This window comes from Lutra lutra, chromosome 15 (genome assembly GCF_902655055.1).
Source record: "Lutra lutra chromosome 15, mLutLut1.2, whole genome shotgun sequence".
NCBI classification, from domain to species: domain Eukaryota; kingdom Metazoa; phylum Chordata; class Mammalia; order Carnivora; family Mustelidae; genus Lutra; species Lutra lutra.
In genome coordinates, this window is record NC_062292.1 from 12,657,272 (window position 1) to 12,671,481 (window position 14,210).

General features: G+C 40.1%; 1 protein-coding gene across 4 annotated transcripts in view; it reads right to left on the reverse strand.

The window, feature by feature from the left end:
- Positions 1-683: 683 nt before the first annotated feature.
- Positions 684-14,210, reverse strand: part of LPGAT1 (lysophosphatidylglycerol acyltransferase 1) — a 121,591-nt gene continuing 108,064 nt past the window's right edge. For all 4 annotated transcript variants that reach the window (XM_047704297.1, XM_047704299.1, XM_047704295.1 and 1 more), the window contains 2 exons: positions 4,671-4,777; positions 684-2,326 (listed from right to left, as the gene is read on the reverse strand). In XM_047704297.1, coding sequence (XP_047560253.1) covers positions 2,175-2,326; positions 4,671-4,777 — 259 coding nt within the window. In that variant the 3' untranslated portion in view covers positions 684-2,174. The remainder of the gene's footprint in view (positions 2,327-4,670; positions 4,778-14,210) is intronic.

Consider the following 14,210-nt stretch of genomic DNA (forward strand, 5'->3'; position numbering starts at 1 on the left):
CAGACTGTTGACATGACTCTGCGCTTGAAAAGTAAAGCGTCTTACACCATAGCTGGTTTAATGTGTACAGTATTTTAACAATAGCACGTTCCTTTGGAGCACAGCGCTGGCAAAGTGGCCGTGACCTGCGTTTACGCATGTGCGTATGCCTCTCTCGCCCTAACAGGAGAACTGGCCAGCCCTTGCTGTGGCTTGCTTTAGCGATAAGGAAAAGGCCTATCTAGCTAGGACTGTGTGTGCCATACTTGACAGTGAGCACATTATTCTCCAGATATCTGACTAACCTCTCAAGTGAACAATTTCAATTCAGCCTGGATTCTAGCAGCGTTTGCTGGACCTCAAACAGAAGCATAGTTAAGGCTTCCTATCACCATCCATGCCTCTGAAGCAAGATCAGTTTCACCTACTCACTGTCCCTGTAAAACACAGTAAAATGCTTAGGTTTCCAAAAAAAAGAAAAGAAAAGAAAAATTGCATCTTGTAACAACCCCTTCCAAAACACATACAATAACTGTCTTCTGCATTTTACCAGTAGTAGCATAATATGCAATGAGGTATTTCATTAACACATTATTCTCTTTCATATATGCACGGAATTAACCCAAAGATGAAGCTGCTGTGGGCTTGTATTTGGTGTTGCTTTACCTTTCCCACATAACTGGGAGAAAATTCACATCTTTTCAGTTTTTTGTTTTTTGTTTTTTTTTGGTTTATTTAAAAATAGAAAACATTAGCCTCTATTTTTCTTTTCTGGCCTACTTCTCCAAATTGCCATTTGTAGGATTAGTGACAACGGGGAATCTCTAACGCTCATATCACAGGAAACTGCCACTGACTTCCTAGGATCTTCAGAGCCCACAATCCCAAACCAAACACCAACTCTGTCTCAATGCTGGGAGTGCGGGTGAGGGACAGAGGCCATCCCAGCACTTTCTGAGAAGAGTCTGGTTCGACCGTGAGGTAAATCATAGTGGAGGGGAAAAAAGTATTCTCTAGAAATAGAAACTTGACTTTATCCTCTTTAAAGCAACTGTAAAGAGATTGGGAAGCCTTTTGTGCAGGTCTGATGGTTACACCACCCTGATGTGGGCAGCAACTTGAGATGATGACAGAACACAGGTTTGGGGGTACCATGTGAGAACTTATCACCATTTTAAGCCTATGTCTGGCTCTCTTATTTACTCTTATTTTTCTAATAAAACCCCATCTCACTTTGAACTGATCATGTTTCGCATTAATCTGTTCCAGCCCCCCTCCCAAATACAGTTGGTGCTAACAAGCCGAAGTGGGCAGAACACAGCCTCTGAACTGATGGAAGGCTCCTGTGGGCGCTCCGTGCAGGGGGCACCCCGGTACCCACGCAGAGAGGAGACAGCCTCTCAAGAATCCCGTTCACTGATTATGCTGACGTTTGTTTTCAGGCTTATTACTAATCCTTTGCTATATATGCATCTGATAAAAGTGCATTTGGTAAAAGACAATTATCAGTCTATGATATGCCTCTATATGAAAAGAGAAATCAAGTGACCCCCCTCATTTAAGGGAAAGCACTAGCGCATGTAAACACGATGTTGGACTGAGCTAGCCTTTTTAGGAACACATTCTAGTACCGGAACGTGTCCAGTGGACACTGCTTCTCCCCCACGGGCGTGCTGTGCTGGACACCGGAGTGTCACTGCGAACTGCAGGGGAACAGTTCTTGAGGACGCCGCCCAGCTCCCCTCCAGGCTCCTAGATACACAGCCAGAGTTGGTGGAAATGAGGGCGCTCTACAGCTCTGCCCTGATAGAGACTACTAGCTAAGAGGAACGAATACAACTCTCTGAGCTGGAACTAGGTCATCAAGTACGTCTGGTGGCAACGGAGTTTCTCTCAGACGGTCTTCTACGATGAGTTTATGATTTCCTCTTCTCCAAATGTGGTGTTTGCTTAAGTGTGTGGTGGAGTGTATCTTTTTAAAACGTGAAAGGTCCTTAAAACATATTAGCAGGTCATTATATTACTGATCCTCATTTTAGTAGAGTTTTAAAATATCCCAAAGGGGGATAAATATTAATCCATCCATTGAATTTCCTTTGCTTATTTTTTTTATATTCTGATTTGCACATGTAAAATAATGCACACTTATGAAAGTCTGAACTCCTATGGTGACCTTGACAAGTCCAAGTCAATTCCTAGAACAGGCAATGGTAAAAATACTGGATGATGTTATACCACATGTAGCCTGACAAAAATGCGAAAGACTGTATGAGAAATATCCACATATTGCTGAGGGTCATCTCCCGGGAAACAGCTTCCTTATGGCCCTTGGGAGGTGGAAAAGCTCCTAAAAGACAAGACAGAAATATTCATTTACTTACTGTGGCGGTAAGGTCTCCTGGAACAAAAGTCGAATATTAGTTCACTTAGAATTGTTGTTGTTGGTTTTTGAAAGCATCTTCTGTGACTTCTCATTGTTTCTGAAGAGAGATCTCATTTGAAATACAATTTTCGAACTGCTGAGCCCTTTCCTACCTCCGAACATTTGCGTTTATTCTTCTTGCCTGAGATGCCTTTCCTCATCTCAGGGAAAGGCATCTGCATTCTTTCAGTATCAGAAAAAATACCATCGGCGCCATCCCCCCCCAAGTCAGTCACAGTCTTCTCCACCGTTTATTTCCTTCTTAGCATTTTCCATGATCTGTAATGATCCAGGTCTATCTTTTCTTTTTTCTACAGACTTGTTTACTCTCTGTCCCCTTCTGGAATTTAAGCTGCATGAGAGTAGGCACTCTGGCTGCCTTGCTTCCATTGTAACCTTAGAGAGTTCTACAGTGGCTAAGACACAAGATGTGTGAAATTGAATATTTTATATATATAAAGATTTTATTTATTTGACAGCAGGAGAGAGAGAGAGAGAGCATAAGCAAGGGGACCAGTAGAGGGAGAGAGAGAAGCAGACTGAAGACTGAGCAGGTAGCCCGATGCGGGGCTCAATTCCAGGGTCTAAAGGCAGACACTTAACCAACTGAGCCACTCAAGTGCTCTGAAATTGATTTTAAATAATTTCTGAAATGACATAATTGACACCAATTCCTCCATTTACAAGTTAAATGTTTCTGCCACAAAAAAAGCAGTGGTAAATCATTGGTATTCTTTTCAAAAGGGAATATTATTTATGAAATATTATCTTAGTAATTAAAAGGAGAAAGACAAAGTAAACAGATGTCTTCAAATTCTTTTTTAGAAGGGAAAGCTAGACCGCTTCAGGGCAATATTACCTAAGGTCATCTTGATAACACTTCAGCATTTCAAATGGTCTTTGTCCTTGCTGATAATCCCTTTGAGTAAGCTGATTCATGCTGGGATTTGCTTCTCACAAGCAATTTACAGAGAACACTTTCAAGTTTCAAGGTCTATTATACAAATAGCTTTCTTAAAAAGAGACTTCCATTATTGTTGCTACAATTTAGGCTAAATATCATAAAGCAAGAGACAAAGACTGAGAAAGAAGAAAGATCTTGCTGACTCTTAATCACCACATGCCTTCTTAAACATCTATCCTATTTTATCTTCAAAGAGATTTTGAGAGTAAGACCAAGGATTGAACATGGCGGAGAGGGGCATCTTGTTGAATGAGTCTTACTAAGAATTCTAGAGACAAGCACAGCGTCCAGCCCCTGTCATATGAGTATGTACTAGCCCACAGCTCTGGGGTCAAAACCTTAGGATCCAGAAGGAATACTGTTGTGGGTAATGTGAAACAATCCTAAACACAAAAACAGAAGCATTAAAGGTAATTAACAGTATCAGCCTTTGTGCACCATTAGGCCTTCCACAGTTTGATTTAACATGAACATTAATTCTGAACCAAAAAAATTGAAGTGGGAAGAAAACAGTACTTTCTGTTCATCTAAAATCTCACAGCTATCATCTGACCTAAAACAACTTTCTCTTCCCCTTTTTCTCTTCCTAATGTAGGTTCCAGAGAGTAAGCCTACAACATATGTAGTTATTTGTGAAAGTACTTTGGTAATGCCTGGCATTCTACCAACGCTAATTTCCTTCTTTCCTAACTTCCTTTCTTCCTCCCTCCCTCCTCCTCCCTTCCTATGGCTGTTTCAACGCATTGCAGTTTTCACATAAGGTAGAGAATATTAAGTATAGATAAGGGAACTTCCGGTAAATTGACTTTTTTCTCTCAAAGAGAAAAGTATAAGGTCGTATTCGTGAAAATGTAAAAAGTAAGCTTTATCCCTAATGTAAAGAAAAGAATAAGCATGTAAAAACACAGTTCAAAATGATCTCAAATGGTATTTTTTAGATGACGGTATTATAAACAATCACATACAATGCCAAATCACAAATGTTATTTGCTATTTCATAAAACAGCCCATGTAATTGTACACATACGACTGTAGTCTTCTACATACTGTGTACTATCTCGGATTAGTTCCACTTGTACATTTTACTCATCATGTGATCTTGCACACTGGCTGCTGAAGTAAAGGCCTAAATAAATTTAACATTAACACTGTCCTAATGAATATTCTAAGCTGGAATTCTTAAATATAGGAATAGTTTGATTGCTCTAGGGTATCTGGAGAATGGAAAAAATGGTTATCTCCCCTAAAGTATATCTTTGGAAAGATCACCAACTTCAGAAATATACGTAATAGGATACTGTGTACCTGTTTCATAAAAATGTGATAAGAGTTCTTCTTTTTCAATAAAACGTTGGTAGAGCCAATCAGCAAGGCCATCCGTCTCCAGGGGTACATCTTTAATTGGAAAGATCCTATGAAGAGTTAGAAAAGAAGCAAAAACTACTTTAATTCAGAAATCAAAATCATTCAGAAGCACAACTTACCTTTGGTGACTGAAATGCTAAAGAAAGTTATGGAATCACCTGTGGCTTTGGCAAGGGTTCATTTCTACAGCTTCTCAGGGAATCTCTCTCTCTCTTTTTTTTAAGATTTTATTTATTTGACAGAGAGAGAGAGCACAAGCAAGGGGAGCAGCAGGCAGAGGCAGAGGGAGAAGCAGGCTCCCCACTGAGCAAAGAGCCCAACGCGGGATTCAATTCCAGAACCCTGGCATCATGACCTGAAACAAAGGCAGCCACCCAACCAACTGAGCCACCCAGGCATCCCTCAGGGCATCTTGGTTTTTAAAAAATTGTTGACTATACAACAGAGTCCATTCATTCATTCAAACATTTGCCAACCTATTGTATGTTAGGTCCAGTGCCAGATGATGAGAAAATACTAATAAACTGTCCTATAGCTACAAATAATTACTGAGAAATAACTGTCTTCCCATGCTTATGGGTTTAAGAAGAAATGGTGTTCAGAATAGATGAGATTTTAAACTGTAGTTACTGGGGTGCATGAGTGGCTCAGTCCACTGGGCGTCTTGGTGTCAGGTGGGGTCGGATCTCCCAGTGCAGAGAGAGAGCCCCACTGGGGTAGCGCTCTGCATTCAGCAGGGAGTCTGCTTCCCTACTTGGCACATTGCACCCACACACTCTCTTTCTCTCAATTAAATAAATAAATCTCTAAAAAATAAAACAAAACAAAATAATAAAATAAAATAAAATAAAATAAAATGCAGCTACTGTAGGACATTTAGCATAGTCAGAGGCTTGGCCGAATAATGCATGTAGCATTGCTCTTTTGGAGGAAATGTCTGTGAACCAGACAGAATCTGCCTGAACTGGTGCCTGAATTGTATCAGAGACAGAGGTTTCCTGAGCCGGGCCGCCTCTTACTAGAGCACGAATGTGCAGATTCTGTGAATGGATACCGAATCACCAGGAGACGGACCGGGATGATTAAGGATACACATCCGCGGGACTCAAGGGCAGAAAAGGGCAGCTCGAGTACATACTCTGTAGTTGCTGACACTGAAGTTTCTTTTTTGTTTTCCAGTTTTGTGGGGCAGTTAATTTTATTTTAATCAACGGTATAAAGAGGCACAGTTTTAAAAACCTGCAAAAGGTTTGTTGAAAAAATAGTGGTCCCCATCCCACTGCCATTGTTTCTCTCTCCCCAGAGGGACTGATTTTTACCTCTTTGAACCAAGGATTTTGATATCTATTGCCATGTTTCCTGTTCAGTTTTAGGGCCAGCCTACTGACTTCCCACTACGGTAGAGGAGGAGTAAGCACCTTCTTCCCTCTCCCACCACACATTCATATCCTTCGCATCTTCCCAATGCAGCTGTAGGGTAATTGCAATGAGCAGAGTACTAGACATTTACATTATTATAATCATGTACATATATTCAAAGCTAAGCCATGCAGTCAATCAACACTACCCTTCCTTTCCTGTCCAGTTTTTGTTCTCCCTAACTTGAGCAGTTACATCATTTTCTCTGTATGGGGAACTAATTCAGCCATAAGCTCTTGTCCATCTAGAGTCAATTCTCTAGAGCATGTCTGCCAACTTTTTCTTAAAGGGCCAGAGAGAAAGCATTTAGACTCAGCAGACTTTATGGTACCTGTCGCAACTATTCAACTCCTCTTTGGTAAGTGTGAAAGCAGCCGTAGACCAGGTGCAAGTACATGGGTACAGTTATGTCCAGGTAATACTGTATTTAAAAACCAGGCAATGAGCCAGACTGACCAGTGCTCTAGATCTTCTCTCAAGGCGTTTGTATGCATCAGATATTCTTTTATTTTTATCTTCCTGAATACATTTCACCCACACTGTTTTGTTTGCCTGTAGTTTTTCATCCTGCCGAGGCCCCTTACTCTGTCTTGGTGATTCTCCAAAAATACATTTAATGTTTCCTACATCCCATGTCTTCCTTTTTCTGTATTTACTCTACATTCTGATGGAGCATGTCCGCCAGTGGTTTCTGGAGATAAAGGGTTCTCCTGAAATCTTGCATTTCTGCCGATTTCTTTTTTTTGTCCTCATACCTGGCTAACAATGTGACTAGATAGACGATTCAGGGTTGCAGTTCACTTTCTTCCATCTCTGTCTTTATGTCTTACTTTCTAGGGGATTCTTACTTAATTTCTTTCTTTCTTTTTTTTTTCTTACTTAATTTCTAATCTTTTCTTTTTTCTACTGAGTTTTTGCTTCTTTTCTCATATTTTTAATTTCTAAGAGCTCTTCGAATGTTCCTTTTTCATTGTTATACTGTTATTATTTTTGCTATAATATTACAATATTGTTTTATTGTTACAGTATCTTATCTGAGAATTAGAATAGAAACTTTAAAACATGCAGGAAAGTAGAGAGAGGAGGGTTAAGGAACGAGCCAGATTTCTGGCAGCTGTGCTTTTCCTGCACCATTCCTCCAAGTCACTTTCTTCTGTTTGTTTTCGTGTCCATCTTTCACAGCAGAGGCCGATCAGATGACCAAGTCACCCAGTGAGTCTTTTGTCCCTGACGCACATTTACGGACAGGGGATTACACAGCAGACTGACGGCTCTCAGCGCTGAGTGTGGTTTGTTGACTGGAGCTGCACAGAGGATTATCCGGTTGGGCCATTTAAGTCAGTCTTTCCTTGTGAACTTGCCGTTGCCGCAGAAGAAGATCCTCTAGCGTCCTGCCCAGAGAGTGAAGGCCTAGTTGTTGGCTTTCTGGCCGCAGATGGAGAGAGCAGGGCTGGGGTCTCAGCACCTAGTGCCATGACATCACTTAACCATGCCATTTTCATTGTGGGACCTTTGCCTCAGCTGTGCCAGGTGTCTGTGCGACCACAGAGCCTCTGGTTCCCTCTCCAGAGTAAGCCTCCAGTTCCTGCCACAGCAGGGAACAAAGAATCCCCCAGCTGTGGGATGGAGGGTAGGAGTGCTGGGGATCTGAGTTCCTCAATGGATTTCAACCAGACCCAAGTGTAACAACCCTTTCAACCTTATTTCCACGGGCACTGATCCTGCCAGTTTTTCAGTTCTGTGGCGTAAGGTTGGCTCCTGGCCATTCCCCCCCCACCCCCCACCCCCCCCCACCCCCGGCTTAGGGTTCTGACTGCTCATCTGTTTCCTGACTTCCGACTTTTGTTACTATTGCTTTTCCTACTTTCCTCATCCTTGTGGGGTTTACACTTTAAAGAAACCTCTTCAGTGTCATTCTATTGGAGTTCTGGAAGGGCATGCAAGTTGACATGACTCTGAGCCACCATGTTCTTTAGGAAGCTGTCCTGTTATTTCTGAAAAGTCCAAGATGATTTTTGATCTTGGGCCAGTGTCTACTACTTGGCATTCTACAATTCTAGATTCTACTTGAAGTATTACTATTTCAAGTTTAGGCAAAATGTGTGTCAGTCACTCAGTAAGGATTTGAAGGTTATAATGAGGCATACTCATCATAAAAACATTCAACAGCTTCTACAGTTTATCGGTAGAATACAATGTCCAGACGAGTCAAGTAGTACAAAGGATTCTAAATGACCAGGATGTCCATGCTCAGACTCCTTCAAAGGCTTCTTAAAAATTACTCATGTAGCATGGTCATTTGCATAAAAAACAATCAGAAGGAACATTATTTATGAATTGCATTATAATCAGATCCCTTTCTCTTGTTATTTAAACACTTAAATATCACATTTGGGGTATTTAATATTTAAGTATCCATGGGCAGGAAAAAGAAGAGAAGAAATGAAGGAAAAGTATGGTATTGGAAAAAAACTATTAAAAATCAATTTCAGGAAATCACAATTTTGATTAAAAATTTTGCTTTCAAGGGGCGCCTGGGTGGCTCAGTGGGTTAAAGCCTCTGCCTTTGGCTCAGGTCATGATCCCAGGGTCCTGGAATCGAGCCCCACACTGGACTCTCCGCTCAGCGGGAAGCCTGCTTCCTTCTCTCTCTCTGCCTACTTGTGATCTCTGTCTGTCAAATAAATAAAATCTTTAAAAAAATTTTTTTGCTTTCAAACATTTGAAAAGGATGAAAGGTAACCAAACTATAGTTTCATTTACACAAAGTAAGTTTCCCAATCTTAGTCACCTTTCTACTCCCCTAACTATAGTACTATATTGCTCTATGGCAGTAATACAGAAATGTTCTGGTTTATTACATATTTTAATGGGGTAGGAGATCCTAAGGTCCAGAAACTTCATGTTTCAGCTTGCTACTATAAAATCCCCTACCAGAATTAGATTTTCTTTTGCTTTCAAAGAGCTAACCACAAAAAGAGGAATTAAAGAACATCATAACTTTTTTTTTTTTTAAAGATTTTATTTACTTATTTGACAGAGATCACAAGTAGTCAGAGAGGCAGGCAGAGAGAGAGGAGGAAGCAGGTTCCCTGCTGAGCAGAGAGCCCGATGCAGGGCTCGATCCCAGGACCCTGGGATCATGACCCGAGCCGAAGGCAGAGGCTTTAACCCACTGAGCCACCCGGGTGCCCCCATCACAACTTTTAAAGAGAAAAAATACTCGAAATGCTTACACTACATAAAATCATCCCATAGGCTAGTATTTCTTAGCCCCTTTAATGCCTATACTCCTAGGTAATTGGAAGATCTCTTTAAACTCAAAACGTTTACCTCTGTGCTCTCTCCTGTTTTCATGCCTCACTACAGTGAGAGCGGGGCTCCATGGCTGACATTCCCTTCCACAAACAGTAGAGGCTTTCATTTTGGGTTTTGCTTTTTTTTGTTTGTTTGTTTAAGATTTTATTTATTTGTTTGACAGAGAAGAAGAGAGAGAGCACAAGTAAGCAGAGCAGCAGGCAGAGGGAGAGGGAGAAGCAGGCTCTCTGCTGAGCAGGGAGCCCGATGCGGGACTGGATCCCAGGATCCTGGAATCATGACTTGAGCCAAAGGCAGCCGCTTAACCAACTGAGCCACCCAGGCGCCCCTTGGTTTTGTTTTGTTTTGTTTTTTTTAAACGTGTGGAGAGTCTTGTCTTTTTAGGCATAATTAAAATCATCCCAGAAGGTAGTGTGGCATAATGACTAAGAGTAGAGACTCTGGGACAGACTGCCTGGGTCTGAATTCTGCCTCTACGGCATTTGCAGACTACGTGACTTGGGGAAAATGGTTTAACCTTTGTATAACTCAGTTCCATCATCTGTAAAATGGGGTTAATAATAGTATTTACCTTATAAAGTTGTTATATGTGTATACTAGTGGGCAGAGGGTGGTGGCATAACTTGGCATACCTTGGCAGGGTGGTGGGTGTTAAATGGTAAATACTTTGTGCTTTAAAGTTTTCTGGGTTCAGCAACAGCAGTAGTGACTGGACTGGACCTATAGCTGTTATAAGGGTCTGACGATCCAGGACTATTTGCGCACAGCATAATACTCTACCCAGATAGTCTGTGCGCTGTGTGTACTTCTTTACCAGTGGGGCTACAATGAAGCCAGCCTCAAGCCAGTCATGTAAAAAGATAAATGTGGTTACCAAGTACTAGGAAGGTGAATTCCTGACAGAGATTCTCAAGAGTCTTAATATTAATACTGATCTAATCAGAAGAGCAGAGACACAGAGACACAGTTTCAAATAAGGCGGCCCGAAGCTATTTAAACAAGTTTGTCTTTCCATTCCTTCAAAGGGTACCTTCTACTCTTTGAATTATAAGGAACCCTCAAATTAGAAATAATATTCCAAGATTTTTATTTTCTCCTCTTTTTCCTCTCCCCATTTTAACTAAGAATGCAGATCCCTCGGGGGAAAGTTACAGAGGATATGCAAGCTCCTAAGGCTATTTCCACAGACTACTTCCCCTGCAGTGGACATGGATTCCTACAGAATTTAGCCATTAGGCAAACATCTATCTTTCTTTCTTTTTAAAATGTTTTATTTATCCATTTGAGAGAGAGTGAGAGAAAGCAAGAGAGGGGGAAGGTCAGAGGGAGCAGCAGACCCTCATGGAGCTGGGAGCCTGATGCAGGACTCGATCCTGGGACTTCGGGATCATGACCTGAGCTGAAGGCACTCGCCTAACCTACTGAGCCACCCAGGTGCCCAGGCAAACGTATTTCTATGGAAAAATGTCCTCAGTATTCACCATACAACAGTAAGCTCACAGCTCATCTGTTACATCTTTGTCCTTGGCTGCAAAAAGTCAAACTCCCTGTCTCAAGATACCATCTTGACTAAGAGTGGATTTGAAATAATGATTTTTTTTTTTTTAATTCAGTTTGTGAAGTAGCTTTTCCTAGCCTCTTCCCTTGTCGGAGAAGTCTCTTCAGGTACCTACTTATATGAAATAGCCATTTATATTGTGAAGACGGCATGTCCATGTCCACCAAGCAATCTTACAGGTAGGAAGATTACCTTAATCTACAGGTAGGAAGATGAATTAACACAAATCATGACAATTTTGTTTTTACCTTTTCTGTACTCCTTTTTCTTGTCACATTGCCTGATCAGAACAATACTGAATAGAAGTGGTAGTAAGAGCTCCCATGTCCCTCATTTCTCATCTTTCAGTGGGAAACATTCAATAGTTCACCAATAAGTACAATACTTACTATAGATTATTTTTGTGCATACCATTACTATTAATGCAATTAAAGAACTCTCCTTCTATTCCTAGTTTGCTAAGGATTTTCTTTGTTATCATGAATGGGAGTTAACACTATCAATTTTTTTTTACATCTACTGACATGCTTATGTAATTTTTTTTTATTCTGATAATGTGATGAGTTAAATTGACTGATTTTTAATGTTAAGCCAAACTTTAATTCGAGGAATATATACTCCCAGTACATAATCTGATGTGTTTTTTATATATCACTGGGTTAGTGTGGCATTTATGATCATGGAAGATATTTGCCTGTAAATTTTCCTTCTTATAATATCCTTGGTTCAGGTTTTGAGATCAAAGTTATGCTGGTCTCATAAAACAGGTCAGAATGATCCCCTCTTTTCCATCCTCTGAAAGAATTGTACTTAATGTCCTTTATTGTCCTTTTAATGACTACAGAATCTGTAGTAATGTCCCCTTTTTCATTCCTGATATTGGCAGCACTGGCCTTCTTTTTTTCTTCATCAGGTTTGCCAGGAGTTCATCGATTTTATAGTGTTTTTAAAAAAACAATTTTTTGGTGTTATGCTTTCTACTGTATGTTTTTAATTTTAATAATTTCTCCCTTATGATTCTCCACTTTTTATTTACTATCTTTGTATTTAATTTGCTTTTTTTTCTAACTTCTTGAGATAGACATTTAGATCACTCATTTTCAGTTTTTTTCTTTTCTCGTAGCTTTTTAAGGCTACAAATTTTCCTCTAAACACAGATTATGTTATATCCCATAAATTTGATTATATTTTCCTTATCATTCTGTAAAAAATTTTTTTTCTAATTTCACTGTAATCTTGTAATACACAGTAAACATGAAATTCCTCTCACTCCCTAATGATGGACAGTTTCTCATCTTTTGTTATTCTAAACAATGTGGCTATGAATAACATTATGCAAATGTCCACTCATATGGTTACAAGTATATCTACAGGATAAAATTCCAAATATAAAACTGCTAAATCAAGATTAAATACATTAGTAACTTTGAAAAATACTACCAAATTGTCTTAAGGATTATACCAATTTACGTTCCCACTAGCAATTTATGAGAATGCCTCTCATGGAAAGATTTTTTTAAGATTTATTCATTTTTAGAGAGAGAAAGAGAGCACGTGCACAGGTGAGCACAAGCACGTGATGGGGGCAGAGGGAGAGAGAATCTCGAGCAGACTCCCCGCTCAGTGCAGAATCCACATGGGGCTCCATCTCATGACCTGAGATCACAACCCGAACCAAAATCTAGAATCCAACCCCAACAGAGTGAGCCACCCAGGAGTCCCTCATGGAAAGTCTTTGAACTGGAGAATAATAAAGTCAGGTGCTCTGCTTTAGAGGAGAGCTAGTAGTACTTCACAATTGGGATATGCAGATCTGGGAACATATTCTTGGGGATCCATCTATGAGTTCTCTTTAAGTATACAGAGATCTTGTGTTTTCATTTCAATATTAATCTTAATAAAGTATTCTAAATTATAAGATAAACATTTTTAAATAGTTAAATTTTTATTTTTATTTTTTTTAAATTTATTTTAAAGATTTTATTTATTTGACAGAGAGAGAGGGTACAAGCAGGGGGAGCTTCAGGGAGAGGGAGGAGCAGACTCCCTGCTCAGACATGGGGCTTGAACCCAGCACCCTGGGATCATGACCTGAGCCAAAAGCAGCCACTCAACTGACTAAGCCACCCAGGCATCCCAATTTTTTAATTAAAAAAAAATTTTTTTTTAAGTAGGCTCCACACTGGGCATGGAGCCCAATGTGGGGCTTAAAGTAATGACCCTGAGATCAAGACCTGAGCTGAGATCAAGAGCCAGAGGCGTCCCCAGATAAACATCTTTTAAGTAAGTACCACCATGTGCCTTCAGTGCCTGTGTATATAGTCACTTTGGCACAATGCAGTATTACTATAAAAGGCCAAAAAAGGCCACAGTGGAGGCCAGATCTATTCTTTTACCTCTTAAAATCTGAGATTTAGCTGCAGCTCTCCCTATGACTTATGAGAGCCATTAAAATAAGAGGTGAGTTATGTTTTTTCCTAATTGCAGAGTAGGTCACAAGTAACAGTTATAAATTCTGGACAAAACACAAAAAGTAATTAGTGGAAAGCACTGTGGAGTGACTAAAAACAAGGAGATACTGGAGGAGAGTCAACACTGGGAAGACAGGAATGGCACTGGGTGTGTTTTTCCATTTTTTTCCAGCTTTTTACCTGAGGATAATTCCCAGTTAGCGCCACACAGGGAGGCCTAAAATTTACATGGGGATATGTAGTCTTACTGGCTGAAGAATGAAAGGACAGATATCAGGACGACCACAGCAGTTGAAAAGACAGGAATCTCAGAGAGCAGCACACACAAAAGGGGAGTCATGACTCGAGAACGATGTATGTACGGGGCAGACTCTAAGCAGAAGGCCTCACAATCCATAGCCCGCACAGTTCCAGGCACAAGAGAGCTGTGCCCACACTATACAGGAAGCTTAACTATTCAGGAAATTTAATCATTTCTTACTTTTTGTTTCCTCCAAATTAGATATCCTTAAATAGTTGGATTTTTCAGGGAAGTCCATTACACTTCATCCTGATACTAGAGGAATGTTTTAAGATTTAAAACTTAAGTTTAAAAATTGGATTTTACTTTTTAAATGAAGGCATTACAAGTTGCTGACTTTTTACTTTTAATTTAATACTATCTTAAAACAGCTTTGCAATATAGGTAGCGCTCTTTGCTCACTTCTACCACAC